Source organism: Nicotiana sylvestris, chromosome 11 (assembly GCF_000393655.2).
Source record: "Nicotiana sylvestris chromosome 11, ASM39365v2, whole genome shotgun sequence".
Taxonomy (NCBI): Eukaryota; Viridiplantae; Streptophyta; class Magnoliopsida; order Solanales; family Solanaceae; genus Nicotiana; species Nicotiana sylvestris.
In genome coordinates this window covers 147709992-147727542 of record NC_091067.1, presented here as the reverse complement: position 1 = coordinate 147727542, position 17551 = coordinate 147709992, and the positions used below count along the sequence as shown (strand labels likewise).

General features: G+C 36.3%; 1 protein-coding gene and 1 non-coding gene across 3 annotated transcripts; both read right to left on the bottom strand.

Annotated features, from left to right (window-relative positions):
- Positions 1-2857: 2857 nt before the first annotated feature.
- TRNAH-GUG (transfer RNA histidin (anticodon GUG)) lies at positions 2858-2929 on the bottom strand. Its single transcript has one exon. It is a non-coding gene; the product is annotated as a tRNA-His (tRNA).
- Positions 2930-4193: 1264 nt separating this feature from the next.
- On the bottom strand, positions 4194-14485 carry LOC104246903 (UDP-galactose/UDP-glucose transporter 5-like). 2 transcript variants are annotated; one of them, XM_009802807.2, is made up of 12 exons: positions 14295-14485; positions 14053-14182; positions 10726-10839; positions 10457-10549; positions 10258-10323; positions 8916-9014; positions 7441-7520; positions 6134-6246; positions 5330-5418; positions 5071-5157; positions 4901-4969; positions 4194-4808 (listed from the first exon to the last, which is right to left on the bottom strand). In XM_009802807.2, exons 2-12 carry the CDS (start codon positions 14155-14157, stop codon positions 4707-4709), a joined length of 1017 nt encoding a protein of 338 aa, XP_009801109.1. In that variant the 5' UTR covers positions 14158-14182; positions 14295-14485; the 3' UTR covers positions 4194-4706. The 2 variants fall into 2 exon arrangements, with proteins under 2 accessions (XP_009801109.1, XP_009801110.1); XM_009802808.2 differs by having other exon boundaries at positions 14053-14207; positions 14295-14403.
- Between the last annotated feature and the right edge of the window lie 3066 nt (positions 14486-17551).

Sequence of the window (17551 nt, the reverse complement as noted above, 5' to 3'; positions counted from 1 at the left end):
GCACAACATACTGCTATGTTGAGATGAGACACGCGTTGTATGACGAGCGCGGGGTCATTTACTATTGGGGATTGTGACTTGGTCCATCCCAGTTGATATTTTTACCGCGTAATTGATAAAGATTTATGTTTTTCACTATGATTGGGCTTATTGCCATATTTGGGCTTCGTGCCAATTATCTGAAATCTTTTGTGAATTTACATCACTATTTTCCTCACGAATTGAAATATTATTTGAACTCAGTCCAATTGAATTATATTATTTTGTGAACTCAGCTACATTTATACTCAACTCGAGATTTAATGATATTTATAATGCTGTTGAGCTGAGCACTATTGTTTTACTGATGCCCAAGAGGCTTATGATTATTTTCTGGACTGATTGAGGCCGAGGGCCATACGTGAGGATATGTTGAGTGATGTGAGGAGGCTTTCAGGCCTCGAGTGTTATATGAGGAGGCTTTCAGGCCTCGTGTGTGATGTGTGAAGGCTTTCAGGCCTATTGATATTGCGCTTGGGCTGTAGGAGCCCCTCCGGAGTCTGTACACACCCCCAGTGAGCGCAGGGTACCCAGGTGAGTTGGGAGTGGGCCCGAGAGGCCGTTGCTTGTGTGTGGTGAGTTGGGAGTGAGCCCGAGGGGCTGATGTTGTGTGCTGGTGAGTTGGGAGTGAGCCCGAGGGGCTGATACTATACTGAGATTTACATATTGAGCCCGAGGGGCAAGCTTTTGATTTATCCTTACTGTGGAAATTATTTGTCTTTACTGTTTTAAAAGAAGAATTATCTGATACTCACTATTTTACTGTATAACTGATTTTACTGCTTGGGATAGCGCTATATTGTGCTGTTATGAGATTTCATATTTTCAGTCGTTATTTATTTTTATTACTCACTGGGTCGGAGTACTCACATTACTCCCTGCACCATGTGTGCAGATACAGGCAGAGCTGAGTTCGCTCCTAAGCGTTGATTCTTTCCAGACCAGGCGGTGACTAGGAGTAACGAGGTAGTTGTTGACGTCCGCAACCCCGTTTTCTCCGTTATCTTTGTTATTTATGATAATTCCAAACTTTGTAAAATATTAGTAAACTCTGTAGTAGCTCATGACTTGTGACACCCCGATTTCGGGCTGAGTTGGGAGGGTTTTCCTTGTTCTATCACATTTATTTCGCATTTAAGATTATATTGCCCATGATTTAGACTTATTCCTGCTTAGTAATTATAAAGAGATGTACTGTTTTGTTGATTGGCTGGCCTTGTCCTCACGAGAGGCGTCATCACGACCGGATTGGGATTTTGGGTCGTGACAAAGCCCCACGGTGGGCACCAAACTGTTTACCCGTAAAATGGTACAGTTGAATTTATACGTGGTTTATAGACAATTGAATCGATTTGATCCTAAAATAATAAATAAATTAGACAAAAATATAAGACTTGGCGTTAAAATCGAGATAAGACAATAGAGATCTTGAGCCCGGGAACAAAGCTTCCGAAGGCAATAAGAGCAATGCAAATAAGTAAGAAAGTAAATTGTTATTGAGTTTTAAACCGAGTATATTGTATGCTTGTCAAAAAATTCGTGTCCGTTACAATGATGGTAAAACTCTCTATTTATAGTTGTACCCAGGGAACAAGGTCCTAAGGTCAAGCCCCTCTTAAATGACCATTATGAGGGCCATTGAAGAATATGTAACGATAGTCAGTAAATGTCATATTCTCTATAACGGATCGTGCACTTAATACTATAGAATATTCTTCATTGAATGCTACCGGGCAGCGATCATTTATTTCGCCTTTATGAATATCATTTTTTCCGATAACAAACGAGATTGTTGCCTTCAATCCTTACTGCCTTCTATCTTCAGCTCCACGTGTTGCTTTCTCGCATGATCATTTAATATGAACATATTTTATCTTGTACAGTGATTTATTTATATATTTTTTATATATTTAATTTTTTTAATTCAAAGTAAAAAGAATAAATAATTATTAACTAACCTAACTAATTTTGTCTTAAAATTTGACACATGTTGGCACTTGGCATTTAACATATTGATTGTGAAACTTGGCATCATCACGTTAATTTGCTTATCCTGTTCTATATAGATAGAAGATTACCTAGAACAGAAGGATTTGTTACTGTAATATATTGTACTCTCGATCTTTTATACGTATATCAAACCACGTTTTCCTTTCTTTTTATTATTTGTATATTTCTTTTTTTTTTTTTATCGTTGCAATAGAGGCGTGCAGAGCAATACTGAATTTGACAGGGATGAAACTTCTTTGATTAATTTCTCGATTTGCTGAGAAGAAAAATCTCAAGTTTGTTCTTTTAAATATATTAAATTATATAACTTCTCCTTAAAATGGCTAAATAAACTTTAACAGTTCGCTATTACTTCCATTAGTCCATAATAAGTGACCATTTTACTTCTGACATACCCATTAAGAAAATACGAACTCCTAGAAAATAAAATGTATTATCTAAATTATCCTTAATTAGATGTTACCTTGACACATTGGAGTATGTAAATAAGGGCAAATTTTGAAAAAAATAAAATTAATTCCTTTTTAATTATGTAAATAATTACTTATTTTGAATCAAAATAAAAAGGTAAAATGATCAATTAGTTAATAAAATATTTAAGTAAAATCAGGTGTCAGACTATTTTTCAATTCTGTAGTAAATGACATCTTGGATATTAAATCGAGGTGCATCACATGACTCGCATAGCACCTCAGTCCAAACACACACCCTAAGACTCAATAAATACGAAATTCCACTCTTGAATCCGGTAAAACACGCATTTAAGGGAAAAAGAAAATTTTACCCTGATTAAAGAAGTAAAAAGTAGTGTGGCTGCTGGGATTCGAGCCCAGGTCTCCACGGCCACAACGTGGAATTCTCACCACTAAACTACAGCCACTTTGTTGTCTAACTTATTCGTAATATAAATATCTACGAGAGTGCATTGATTAGGAAAAAAACAAAAAAATTTATCATCAGTTCCTCTCCTATAATGCTTATTCAAACTAAAATTGGAATTGGTTGTTAAATCCTGAAAAAACTGCCCTCGTGTAGTTACCAATACCGATTGCTGTAATCTAAAATTAAGATGTTTCATTTCCAAGACAAATTGTCAATTATTTTCCCCCTTTTATACTTTGTTGTTACTTCATCCCGTTCACTTTTATTTGCCCACTATTGACTTTGCATATTCCTTAATAAATAATAAATAAAGTGTATAATTTTTCATGATACGCATATTAATTAATGTATAATCTTAATGAATTTGGAAGATGATTTAGAACGAGTAATTAATTGCCAAGGGCAAAAAAAATAAATAAATTATTTTTCTCTTGAAATACGAAAAATGATAAGTAAAAATAAAAATTTATTTTTAAAATACTTGACAAGTAAAAGTGAATAGAGGTATTACTTCTTTTTGGTTTACTTTCTCCAATCGCAGACCAATTGCACGTGCCTCGCTTATCTCTTTTCCACTTACTCGCGCACGGTAACATGTACTATTAAATTACTAACTGTAAAACTGCGTAAACAAAAGAAATCTTTTTGCTGTTGATACTCATCTTTTACCATGAATTACAAGATTACATCAAGCGTAATGTCTCATTTTTCATGTGATCAACCACATTACTATTAAAGCGTCAAACAAACATGGTGTAACTTAGTGGTGGCAAAATAGATGAAAAAAAAACAGTTATCACCCGATCATCCATTAAAAATGGGTTGAATAATGAACTTTTTAAAAATAGTCAAATATGGATAGGAATCATATTATCCACTTAGAAAATGGATAACCAATGAGTTTAACTTTTACATTTGTAAAGTCTCAAATTGGGAGTTTTCTTATGTCTTGGGAAACTAGAATTTCTCCCAAAAGTAATCATATTCAAGAAGCCATAGATAATATGGATAACCATATTATCCGCCGGATAAGCCTTTTTTTATCTGTATTAAATATGAATCGGGTCGGATCCCCTTATCTGTTTTTGCATTACCCGTTTTCGACTCATCCAATATCCGGCCTGACCCGCCTCTTTGAGACCCATAGTGCAACTCGTGTTTTTCAGCTAAAGTTTGGAGTACTCCTCGTCAGTTCCCCCATAGTATGACAGTTCCAAACGTACAATTTTTAGATTTGATACTCAAATAATGTCATGTTCCACTGCATCAAATTTACACGTTGATTACTCATATGAATGATCCTTGTGAAAGCCACCAGCTGATAATGAGTTAAAGCTGAAAAAAGGTTAGAGCCACAACACATACCTCATACATTTCTGATGTCTACTAGTACAGTTCCAAATTCCTTAAGAGAAAACAAGTATGCATTGCATACTGTGTATTACATCTTTTTTGAAGTACCAAAAATGGGAAAAGAAGTCCACAGTTAATTGAACGAAAGATCATAGAACTTCTGTTGCTTGGTGAGGTGGCAATTTAACATGCAAAGATTTGAGGAAGGCTTGTCAAAATCTTGCTCCATTGCATATGCCATTTTCATATGCAAGGTTGTAATGCAATAACAGCAAGGTTGCCTTCCATCTGGAATTCCGAAAAAAGAAATCCCATTCATGCCTCAGTTTAATTACATCTTTCTCCGAGCAGCATCGAAGTTGCAGAGAGCTATTTCACTTCACTTATTCCGATGGTCACAAGTTACTTCGTGATAGATTTCCTTATGAAGGACCTGAAGCTCTAGTTTCAGTCATCTCCAACGATGGCGGCTTCTGTTTAGTCTTCAAGAAGGTTCTTGCATAAAGGGATCCAAAGACGATAACCTGATAAAAAGAAATCAAACTAACATATTTTTTTCTTTTTTAAGTAAAGAAGTTTCAGCTTACAAAACCAATAGAGTGAAGTTGATGCTTACAGCTCCAATGCATTGCTCCCAGCTCAAAGGATGGCCAAACCACAAGCATGACAGCAAAATGCTCACCAGCTACACAAATTTAATAAGACATCACATTTTAGTTTTGTGCACATGGCCAGTTTAGAAGGAAGAAGATCAAATTTTCAAACTCTTATAGTATTTCTTAATACCTGTCTTGTGGTCATTATGGTTGCAAATGTTAGAGCACCAAATGTGCGGATCGTATAAGAAATAAAAAATTGACTTGCAGTTGCTACCTGCAACCAAAACAACAATCAGTTTAGTCCTCCCATTTTTCCACTCCGAAAGTAAAGATAATTGGCTTCATGATATTATGCATCTTTTAGTGACAGTAAGAGTTGGCAGCACAAATACTTGTGAAACCAGGATAGTTGTTTAAATAAATCAACTTCTACTTGGACAACTTACAGTTGAAAGCAGAGCAATATCGAAGAAACAGTCATGATGGCGGGATACAAAATCTATCGCCATTAGAAGATTGCCTTGTAAAATTAGACCTACATGGAGACAGAGAGCAGAATCCAGTTAATATTAGTCATGATGAACATAACCTAGATAAACATCAGTAGTAGTATCAAGCGTGCATCAAGAGAACTTCATTAACAAATAACAATATGTATTTCGACCAGTAGTACCTGCAGTACAAACTAATTATAGCAAAATACCACAAGCAGGGACGTAATTTGATATAATCAGTAGCCTCAACTGTCTGCAGATGTCTCTGCTAGAGTTTAATCCTCAATCATGTAAACAAAAGTGCATAATATTTCCTCTACATCAAATATGTTTTGAAATTATCGTGGAAACTTAATTGGGTGCAAATGGTATCAGTACTCAAAATCTTATAATAAGTTAACTATTTCAAAGTCAAAAGTAAACTGAATCTTGGAATCTATCAGCGTGTTTGAGAAATTTTTGATGACAACTTAAAGAATTATTATTCTGTGACAGTCTTATGTAAAACACAACCACAATGAGGCACCTAAAAATAATAGTCACACCCTTCCCTCCATGGTGCACATGAAAAACATACAGGCAGGTATAGACTGAAGAACTGGATATTATCATGCTCAGCAAGAAGACATTGGAAACAACTGAATGGTCCAGCATATTATCTTCTGGAAATGTAAAGTGAATTTCTCAAATGTCCACCAAATACAAACTTAATAGTTGCAAAGGTATGTCACTGAATTCCAATAAACGGGATCTTACCGATGAAACTAAGAAGACAAGAACAGACCGTTGTATAGAATATTTGATTGTGTATTTCCATATCATAGCCTTTAAAAAGTTTATCCTGGAAAGTACTCGTAAAGCCATCAAACCTGTAAGATCAGATGACTGATAAAGCTTGTGAACATCCTAGAAAAAAATATCCAGATACTAACAAACAAACATTCAATTTCCCAGGGGAATAACAACGTGGTGTTGCTCTCAACGACAATCCAAAAAGAAAATAATTAAAAAAACAAAATAAAAAAGGAAACAACAATATGTCCCGTGCAAACATCAGGAGCAAATTGGCAGCGATGCTCTTTCAAGAAATTGTCTTCCATTCAAATATTAGATGTCCCCAAAAGAGGTTATAGAAACAAAACTGAAGAATGAGAAAGTGGCAAGAAGTATATTTGGTATCTAATGTTAAAAGTTTGTACATGTGTGTATTGGCGAGTATTTAATATACCTGACATGCAGAAACTATGATATATGAATCTTTATTTTATTTTCCACTTAACATCAAAATCTTTCATACCAGCACCAGGTAATCCTTCTTGGTTTTGCACTGGGTGGAGCAAGAGGTGGAGAACCACCATATGAACCTTTCCATTTCACTCAAGTTCATCACAGTTCTTCAGTTGACCAAATAATCCTTCTTGGTTCTGCACTTGGGTGGGCAAGAGGTGGAGAACCATGATATGAACTTTCCATTTCACTCAAGTCTTTTCACAATTCTTCAGTTGACCAATTAATTAGGCTGTGAGGTTGGGCCACAGCATCAGAAGAGAAGAATGTTATCCTACTGGGCGCACAGCAGGGGGGGATGCAATGAGTTTGAGAATTCGCAATAGGCGAATATGATACCAAATGCACTTTGTAAACCACCAAAGCTAACAAATGCTGATGCAAACACCGTGACATAGGTATTTAATAGTTCAGTAATTTTGTCAATGCACGTTGAACTGAGTTATATTGCTGGATTGGGGATCAACTTGGCAGTTAAGATCATGAAGTGGTATGTCTTCGAAAAGGACAATCTTTTCTGGCGATCTTACAGGACAAGTGAGATATACAGCGAGTCAAGGAAAAGAGAAGCTACAGTATGTAACACTTCAATGCTCAAATATCAATCAATTGCACGCTATGAGATTGAATGCCAATTGTCTAGAAGCTCAGATACTCAATTTTCTCAAGAAGCAAGTCTTGACTTTTAGCAAATCCAGTTTCTTAACTTAGCATTTCATTAATCCAATGACTGATGGTTTAGAATGCTGGAAGATGATGTGAGTTATAATGCATACCCAAGATAGCCTATCATCAGAGAAACTCCCCAGACTGTGCTTTCTCTTCCTCTATTGAAGGGACTGATGTCACCTGCTGCCTAAAACCAAACACAAAATAGCAAAAGCATTAACCAGTGGAGGTAATCTCAGAAGCTAATGCAAGTTCAGAACTTAGCAGACCAACACAAGCATGGCTATCAGAAACAAAAAGGTTTTAAGTATACTTTTACCGGGAAAATGGATTAACCAGTTCACGAGTACACCATTTAAGAATTCTACAAGCTAGAGTGTCTTTTAACAAAATTCATCCAGTCATCTCTACAAGTTGGCGTATAGCGCTCCAAAAACATACAAAAACATGAATCTCTTTAGTGAGCATCTATTCATTTCGGAGAATCAGTAAAAACTATGGAAACCTGTAATATCAAAGAGGCTAAGAAGTTTTGATAGGATTCTTGGGCAAACTCTTTGGTGGTGAAAACTCAGTCACTTATGCAAGACTCAACCATTAGCATGTTTCCTTCAGTCTCATTTGGGAAGCCACAAAACAAAGCTCTTGAGACTTTCAATTTCGACGACCCTTAGGCTCAATCAAAAGCGGAAGATTGGGGCACCATGCTGATATTATCAACAGTAGGAACAATAAGTTTAGCTTCAGGAAAGCTTCACTTAGGGTTGGGGCCTTCTAGGTAATTTCATGATAAATAGGAAAAAGAGATTCTATGCTCTGAAACTTGAATTTATCCATATTGTACATATCGAATCATTGGACTTTTCAACTGCTTCAGAGACTAGTTGAGTAGTGCAACGATAGTTTGGCTAAATGAAAACTTCGATACATTCTATTTGCCAACAACTCTGTCAACTTGAACCGTAGAAACCTTCATAGTATTTTCTCCATCTCAAAAAAATAGTATAAGCTCAGGGTGCGAAAACCCTTTGTGGAGAGTTAAGAGCTCCCTTTTATTTCGTTTATGCTTTTGGCATAACAAGTATATCACACTGTATAGATAATTGGATCTTGCAGAGCTTTTAAGTATATCCATAATTTGCAAGTGGCACCATCTTGATGAATTATCAACGACATTTTTTTACGTGCCCCCCCCCCCCCCCAAACCCCAACAACACACACACACCAAAAAAGAGAGAGAAAACTGTATGAAGAGTAAGTAGCAGGTAGATATATCAAAGGTGAGAGGTTTAACTGAACAAAAAAATATAACATGATCTTATGTGGACGACTGACTGATTTAACAGATGATGCTTTGAATCAGAATTCTCAAAGATAATAGAAGAAAGTTTCAGTAATTGATGAAAATCACACCATGTCTATGACATCAAATATGCATCAATTATACAAGATTTTTCTGGCCGGTAAACATCATTTATAAAAGTTTGACATGAACACAATATTCTGAAAATGATTCTTGACATAATTTGAGAAAGCAGCAATTCATCTAATACCCTACAAGCAATTCAAACAAGATACTTACCTGATACAGAATAAATAAGGAACAACCCAGGGTTACTAGGAATGCCACAAGATAGTCCTGTCCTTTGTACTTCTTTTGCATAATGATAGTACCCCAGATCTGCATCAACACAAAAGAAAAAGAGAAAAGGATATCAAGTAGAAAGCACGATTAAATAGTTAACGATATGTCTACAAGAACATTGTAAGAAAAATAACATCCCATTCTAAGATGTCTAATGTAAAATTATACCAACAGGCCTTTTCAGTATCTGGGCAAAAGAGATGGTTCTTGGTTAGGTGTATATGTCTAATGTGACATACAACTAAGCAAATACCAATACTTTTTGTGTTCCAATAAATTTTTAACCAGACAATTGGATTTCCATAAGAATGAGAAATTCTAGAAATAATAAATGCGACGGATTTTCAAAGTAGACTAATATGATATCATGGGTGTGATGAGTAGCTAGGCCTAACTCAATCACAAAAGCTATCTAATAAGGGGAAGATTGCCCAAAGGCTATATCTTCACATGGTATCAGAGCCAGATCCCTGTTATGGTGTTTCTCAATGTTAGCCCCCGTTTTTTTTTATAAGATAAATAATTTTATTAACAACTGGGGACTAACCCGTATACAAGCCGTATATCAAAAAAGAGAACCTACACCAAAATATAGTTCTCAACAAAAGAGATCCAATCCTCTATACATATAGGGACCTCATCAGTACACCAAAAAGAAACTAAGAACAAGAAACTACTTTGCAATTTCACAAAATCTTGTTCCACCCCTTCAAAAGCCCTCGTATTCTCTCTTTCCATATCACCCACATGATTGCTAAGGGAGCGACGCTCCATGCCCTTGGACTTCTCTTTCCACTCATGTGAACCCAACTATGCAACGACTCCTTCACTATACCCGGCATCGCCCATTGCACCCCAAACAAATTAAGGATCACTCTCCACAACCGATTAGCCACTTTACAATGCAATAGCAGATGATCTACATCTTTGCCCGAGCTTTTGCACATGAAGCACCAACTAACATGAGCCCCCGTGTTATGTTATCCATGCTCCAGTTCCATTCCTGGGCGTGTGGGAGAGTGTCAAGTCCCAAATTGGTTGAGGGAAGTATTTAACAATTCTCCCCTTATGAGCTAGCTTTCGGGGTTAAGTTAGGCCTCAGGGTCATATCTTCACACAAACAAAATGCCAAAGCTAAGCCTAGAAATAGCAATGCCACGACTCAAACACATTGCGATAGAGCTTTAATCATGCATATACTAGAGAAGTCCAGACCAAGAAAAATTGCATGCAGTAGTTATTAAGCAATTACAACAATCTATTCATCAAGTTAACTTACCATTACAGGTATCATCTTGGCACATTTTGCCAAGGTTTGAACAGGAAAACTGACGTATTTGAGAGCCTGAAGCAAGAATTCATCAAAATAACCAATGCTTAGTTATAATACATCGTGAGAAATCTTTTAAATGATGTAAGTCATTTTTCAGTTTCGTCTCTAGATGTTCTTGGTTTATGTCTTATATGCTACTACTTACCTCATACTGACAAGTAGTTGTAAGGATGTTAGAGACAGATACAACACAATATTTATAGAGTGGAGCTACTGGGTCCAAGGCCTTCTTACTTGCCTGAAAATTAAAATAAGAAACAAAGAAAGGAGTAAAATGTTATCTGTTCTTTCAAGATTCCCAGGAATAACAAGCAGATTAGAGAATGCGCAAAGAATATTTGCAGTATTATATAAGCCTTATGCTCTTAATACACAATAGAAACAGATGAACTAAGCTAGCAATGATTCTAGTACCAGTAAAACTCCGGCAGAGACTGCAGACGTGGTAATCCGATTGCAAAAAACCAGAAATAATGAGAATGTAAAATATTCTTTTTGCGGCCCGTAAGGAACTCTCATGATCTTTTCCTGCAGGTACACATTCCACCACCATGTTAAGATAAAAAATACATAATACTCTAAATTTATATAAGTTGGTGGTTAAGCAGGCATTTTTAACGATGAAGCTATGGAAAGAAGTTGCAAAAAGACGGAAAACGAACATATGATTAGCTACAGAGATTCCCCTTTCAGATTAAATCAAATTTTCACTTAAAAAAAGAGGCCTGCTAGGGGGGGGGTTCAAGGATTAGATCCTAGAGAAGTCATCATCAACAGTTGGATTTCCACAAGGTACAGTGAGTATCTAGTTAAACTATATACAAAAACATATGAACTGTTCTAACTGACGAGCAACTAAGAAGCAACAAAGTATTCTGAGAGATAAAATGGTCATTAGTCTTTATTACCCACTATATTGAACGAAAAAGACATACTATGAGCCATATGATAGCGTCTTTAATACTTCCGATAAAAAGGTCATTAGTCTTTACTCTTTAGTACCATACTGAACAGAAAATGCAAAACATGAGTCATATGATAGCGGCTTAATACTTAAAGTAGGGCTTTACCAAAATAGAACTCTTAATTAACTAATGGAAAATCCATAAATTCTTTGTTGATGAAAACATAAAGGAAAAATCCCTACACTGCTATCATATGCGAAGATAGTTTGACCTAACAGGGTTGGTAAAATTCATGATGCCAGTTATGGTATGGATTTAAGTATGGTTTGCTTCAACTTCAGAGAGAATAGTTGCACATGATAACTAATTTATTATAAGTAGATTGTAGAATATAATTGTTCAGTAGAAATGTGATTTACTGACTCTTTTTATGCATATTATCTGTAAGCTGCTTGAGGAGAAGAACCATTTTCACAAGATGTGGGCCCACCGAGTGATATTATCAATTAATCAACTACACCTTAATCCGAAACTAGTTGAGGTTGACTAGATGAGATTATCCAAGTCCAGAAGATTCAACATACTTAGACTATTCTTACACTAGACAACCTTCAAAAGAACATTTCTTTGCTTGGACCAGGCTATGCTGGAGTCCACCGAGTGAAGTGTAAACGACACTTTTTTAGACTGAGTCAGGTAAGCTCGTATATGAGCTGTATGCCAAGTTTTTTGTTGCCTGAGCCCTTAAAAGGACGTATGGATACAGCAAATATGTTGAACGCACATAGATTATGCATTAATTTACTATATAATCACTAAAATTCTAAGTATAAAAACTTCAGTTTTTCTTCTTTTACATACTTGTTTTCTAGCTGACTCAATCATGCTCTCATCACTGATTTTGCAAAGAAAAAATAATAATAACAGAGTGGGGTGGACACAATAAGGTGGCAGGGACATAACAGTGGCATCTCTATAAGGTGAATGCAGCATACAAGAGAACTGGCCTTGAAAACATATATGGAAAATCAAGATTCCCTATAAGGTAGCATGTTTTTCTTGGTTACTAGCAAAGGAGGCTGTTATGACACAAGACAATCTTATAAAGAGGGGGATTCAATTGTGCTCAAGATGTCACTTATGTGGAGAAGATGTTGAGTCAACCATCTATTTTTACATTGCAAGATAACTGACCAGTTATGGAAGATCTTTATCAATCTTAGGGGCATAGCTTGGACAATGCCTAGTAAGATTACTGAAGTTCTTTTCAGATGGGATGAAGCTAGAACTGGAGCAAGAGGCAGAGATAGATGGAGAACTGTCCCAACATGTATTTGGTGGACAATCTGGAAAAGAAAGGAATTCCAGATGTTTTGAGGATAGAAGAAACTCTGTGCAGAAGATCAAGCTTAATTGTGTTTTGCTTTTGGTGTAAACAGATCTACACAAAAGATACTGTTTCAATCCTAGATGTCCTAGAATCTTGTTAGGCCTGAGGACCAAGCTTTTTCTTTTGGCTACTCACTTGTAAATATGGTTTCAGTACAACCTATGTACTGATTTTATTATAATATATAATATGTTACCATCTCAAAAAAAAAAAAAAGACAAACTTATGCTCTCTTATTCTCCACCTTTCTCCTTTTCCTCTAAGGAGGTCCTACATTGCAGCTGCTGGTTTAGTTCGCAAAACCCATAAAACCAGATGAAAGTTGATCTGACCATATCCAACACAGGTGACAGGTCTTATATCTACACCCGTGTCTTATCATGTCCAACACCAAACTGGCCATATTGAACCGGCATTGTTGATACTGAATGACACGAGAATCTCAAGCTAAAAGGAAGAGCCATGGCCTCAAGCTTCGCTCGGCAGTTCCATTTAGATACTCTATAGATTGGTTTGAAGAGAGAATAACTTTCCCTCAAAGAGTTTTTCCTGAAACGTCTTTGCATGTCTTGAGATGGTAATTTCAATTGCCTATAATCGGTAATCAAATAGCACTTACACTGTGAAATACTTTCTTCAAAACTATAAATAGCTGACACCATTAATACAATCCAAAAAAATGTATGCAGTCAGATGAAGAAAGTTCCTTTCTCTCTCTTTTAACCTTTTCTTGAGCCGAGGGTCTATCGGAAACAGCCTCTCTATTTCGTCAGGTAGGGGTAAGGTCTGCGTACACACTACCCTCCCTAAATCCCACTTGTGCGGTTATACTGAGTATGTTGTTGTTGTTGTAGTCAGATGAAGAAAGTGAATAGACAAATATGTATAGGTGATTGGAACATTCAAGTGTCTTAGAATTAACAAACCAAAGCACATTAGACAAGAAATTCCTATACTTCTATTAGCTTAAATACCATCTATGTTTTCTCTTTTTTTCTTTTTTTCCAAACTGCAAAAGAAACGTTCAAAAGCCTTTAACATTATCAAAATCAAAGACAGTTACTTTTCCTTTTTCTTTTAGGCAGCATGCAGTCACTAAAATCGTTCTTCCTATTTCCTAAACCCTTCAACTGTCATTTTATCTTCAACTGCCTTTTAGAGATTTATATGTCATTAGAAAATATAAAGAACTTCTAGTAAGTACTTTTTAACTTTTATTTTTATTTTGTGTAATATACGAGTTTATATGGACACTGCGACGTAGTTGTTATTGTACCTACTAAGCAAGTACGCCAAGTAAGCACTTCTTTGAAGCTACACTCCAACAGAGATGTATAAAGCATACAAATTCTTGTTTATAACTGTACTAATAATGCTTCTATTAATCAATGAAACACACACACACACAATAAAAACACGCATTGCGAAGATCATGATGCAGCAGACCTGTAATATTCCATAAATGACGAGAGTAGACATGATTCCGGCCACCGCAAAAGTTCCTTTGGCTAGCTTGTTCTCCTTCAACGGTAACGACGGTGGCTCCGCCATGTCCCATCCAATGCCGCCACCAGCTCTATTTATCAGGGGAAAAAATTAACCTAATGAGTTTCCTCATCCGCGCGTATATATTAGTAATTAATCTATTATAACCGTTCGAAGCCAGAAATGAGAAATATGTAGCTCACCTTAGATGAAGAAACTTGCGAGTGTTCCCCGGAGTTCAAAACGGCAAGTCGCCGGAAAAATCAACTCCGATAAGGAGAGAGAAACGGAGTTTTTTCAGAGCAGCTCGAAGCTCGAAGAGAAGAGAGGGATTTAATATGAAGATCGTCAGAGTAATCGCCGGCGATGTTACGCTTTCCTCTTTTCGTGTTTCATTTTTTATTATTTTGGTACCTTTTTTTGCTGTAAAGTTCTGACAGTGTGAAGACACGTCAGATGAGTGGGACCCCGCTAATCGAGTGACGACGACAGTGACGAATTGTGTTGGTTCCCAAAACCTTAAAATAAAGAAACTTCTAATTCCAATCTGCCACAGTTGGAAAAAAAATTACTGGTAATTAATTAAAGCAATAATTTAATTTAAAACAAAAACAAGGAAACGATTATAGGATTTCTTTGATGTAATAATAATGGTGAGGAGTATGGACAAATACCAAGATTATCGCATATATATTATTTAGAAATTGTCCGCACATTATTTGTGATCGCTTCCGTAATCTCCAATTGATCATTTATTAGTTATTACCAATATTTTTTTTATAAAATAGGAAATTCTGGTGAATTCATAAATCACTTGTGTATTACCTAGCACTCGCTCATGTATTATTCATGATTGCCTAAGTGATCTTCGATTGATCGCTATTAGTTATTACCATGATCATTTTTTATAAAGTAGGAGGTCCCGGGTAATTCATAGGTTGTTTATATATTATCTAGAAATTTTTCATATATTATTTATGATCGCCTAAGTAATCTCCCCGGTTGATCACTTATTAGTTATTATCGGGACCATTTCTTCAAAATGAGAATCCTGGTGAAAACATAGGTCGTCTATTTGTTACTTAGAAATCGCCCATGAATTATTTATAATTACTTACGTAATTTCCGATTCATCGCTTATTAATTAGTTAGTATTATTTTTCATTTACATAGATCGCTTATGTGCTATCCAAAAAGCGACCATGTATTATTTATGATCTCCTACGGAGAAAGGGGTGAACAATATATTACTATAAGAATTAAAGACATTATAAGCACATGATTAACCTTATTGTTTCGATTTCAAACCTTCTAATTGTTTGACCAACTTAATGCTTTTTGAGAAAGAATTTAGTTAAACATATTAAGACTTATCTCGATTTTAGGATCACGTTTTATATATAACAACAACAACCCAATAAAATCCCATAGGTGGGGTTTGGGGAGGGTAGTGTGTACGCAGACTTTACCCCTACCCCGAAGGGGTAGAGAGGCTGTTTTCGAAAGGCCCTCGGCTCACGTTTCATATAATATAGGCGATTATATCAATTCTTATGTGATTTTGTGAAGCATATATGAGTCTGAAGTTACTCGATTCTAAGTTCTAACTAGTAATAATTTGTACATTTCCAATGGAATTTTTTAAAAAATTACAAAATTTGAAATTCGGCCAATATGTTTGACCAAAAATATAGATCATAGTTCAACTAATTAGATTTAAATAAAGAAGAGTTAAGTTTAGCTAATAATAATATTCTAAAGACAAAGTTATCGATTTTATGACAAATAACTTGTATGTTTGTCCGGATGACATGAATGAAAGCAATAATGATAGTGTTCAATGATCCAAAAAGATAGAATATGACATTAAATAATAACAAGTAGCAATAAATGACATTTAAGTAAATAGAAGTGTGTGAGTCTCCCGAAAAAGGGGTGAGATTTGTATATATTCTCTCTGATAATGATGAATGATTGATAATCCTTTGAACACTTGGATCCAGTGGGAATGCTAGACAAGAATTTTAGTAAAAATGTTATTTTTGTATGCTTGTAACAAGACCAAATTCTCTCTATAAAGTCAATGTATGCTTATACAAATGAATATCTCCCCCACCCCCCCGATTATTGTGTCTTTTTCTATTTATAGAAAACATGTTCCTAGAAACCCTAACAAGATATATCCTGAGAATATTCTCTTTTGTGTCTTATCTTAATATTAGTTGTTATAACTCTGTCTGAGATGCTCGACCTTGACCTTGAACTATGATGATTTCACGACCTTGATCTTTGCTGAATCTTCAACCGCACCCTTCATCGCTTCGAGGCTACTTCAACCTGGGGTAGATCTTTGTGGATACCTTACTAATAGCACGTGGCAGCCGACGAAGGCTATCATGGTGCTGATGTGGCTTGCCCATATCAAAGATATTTTTTGGCCCATACAGTTAGTCCCTCCAATTATCGAGGTCGTCCCTATAGGAGAGGTCGATAAGTGGATAGTGACGTTTGTGGTTAAGCTTACCGAGCTTTCTATACAGGTCGTGTTCGTCGTAACGATTAGGCGACGTGGCTCTCTGAGGGCCGCACACATTGAATTCTTTGAATTTCCTAGGAAGTCTATTAAATCCATCCGATCCAAGAGAAAGAGTGATATCATGATGTCATGCGTCATGATGACATCATTTCACGATGCGTTGCGTCGATTCACGTGTGACCCTTGATTGGTTTTGGCATTTCGATCTCCGTGATAATCATGGCCTACTATTTTGATTATGGAGCCCCCAAGTCTTATAAATAGGGGGTGGTTTGTAGATTTTGAAACTTTTTCGCACGCATTCTCTTCCATAAGCAGAGCTTCTTCTTCTACTTCGCAGAACCCTTTTACCGCTCTATTGTTTTCTTTGCTTCTCTATCTCTTTCCACAATAATGTCGGACCTCCTATCAAAAATCCACATAGAAGATCACTCTATCCCTTTAGACGTTGTTTCCCTGACTAGGGGGAGGACATCGGAGCTACCGTTGATGAGGAAACCCTGCCTACTGTAGAGGAAATCGTACTCGTTATCCATATGCTAAACCCAACTTCCACAAGGCATCGAAAATGGTGACAGAGAAGTTTAAATCTATGATGACGGTTGAGCGGTTAACCAAACTCAAAGATAGACTTGGCCTACCTAGTCATGTGGACTTAGTCCCTGCGGGCGACGATAAGGCACAAGTTCATCATCCCGGCTTATGCGCCCTTTACGCATATCTGTTCTTAATTGGATATTCGTTCTCTTTTCCGCCATTGATAGAAGAGTTATGCCGCTACTACAATGTATGCCCAACGCAACTCGCCCCTTATATCTTTAATATGTTCATGATATTGACGAAATTCGCTGAATTGGCCGACATTGACATAACAATATGTCACCCGATCCATCTCTTCGCCCCTCATTTCTATCGAGGGACTTT

Excerpts from the sequence above, each read along its gene's own strand:
- LOC104246903 (XM_009802807.2), bottom strand. The coding sequence starts at position 14,157 with ATGGCGGAGCCACCGTCGTTACCGTTGAAGGAGAACAAGCTAGCCAAA. Across the intron at positions 10,840-14,052 it reads TCATTTATGGAATATTACAG|GAAAAGATCATGAGAGTTCC; the intron begins GTCTGCTGCATC and ends GTGTACCTGCAG. Across the intron at positions 5,158-5,329 it reads ATATTGCTCTGCTTTCAACT|GTAGCAACTGCAAGTCAATT; the intron begins GTAAGTTGTCCA and ends TTTTGGTTGCAG.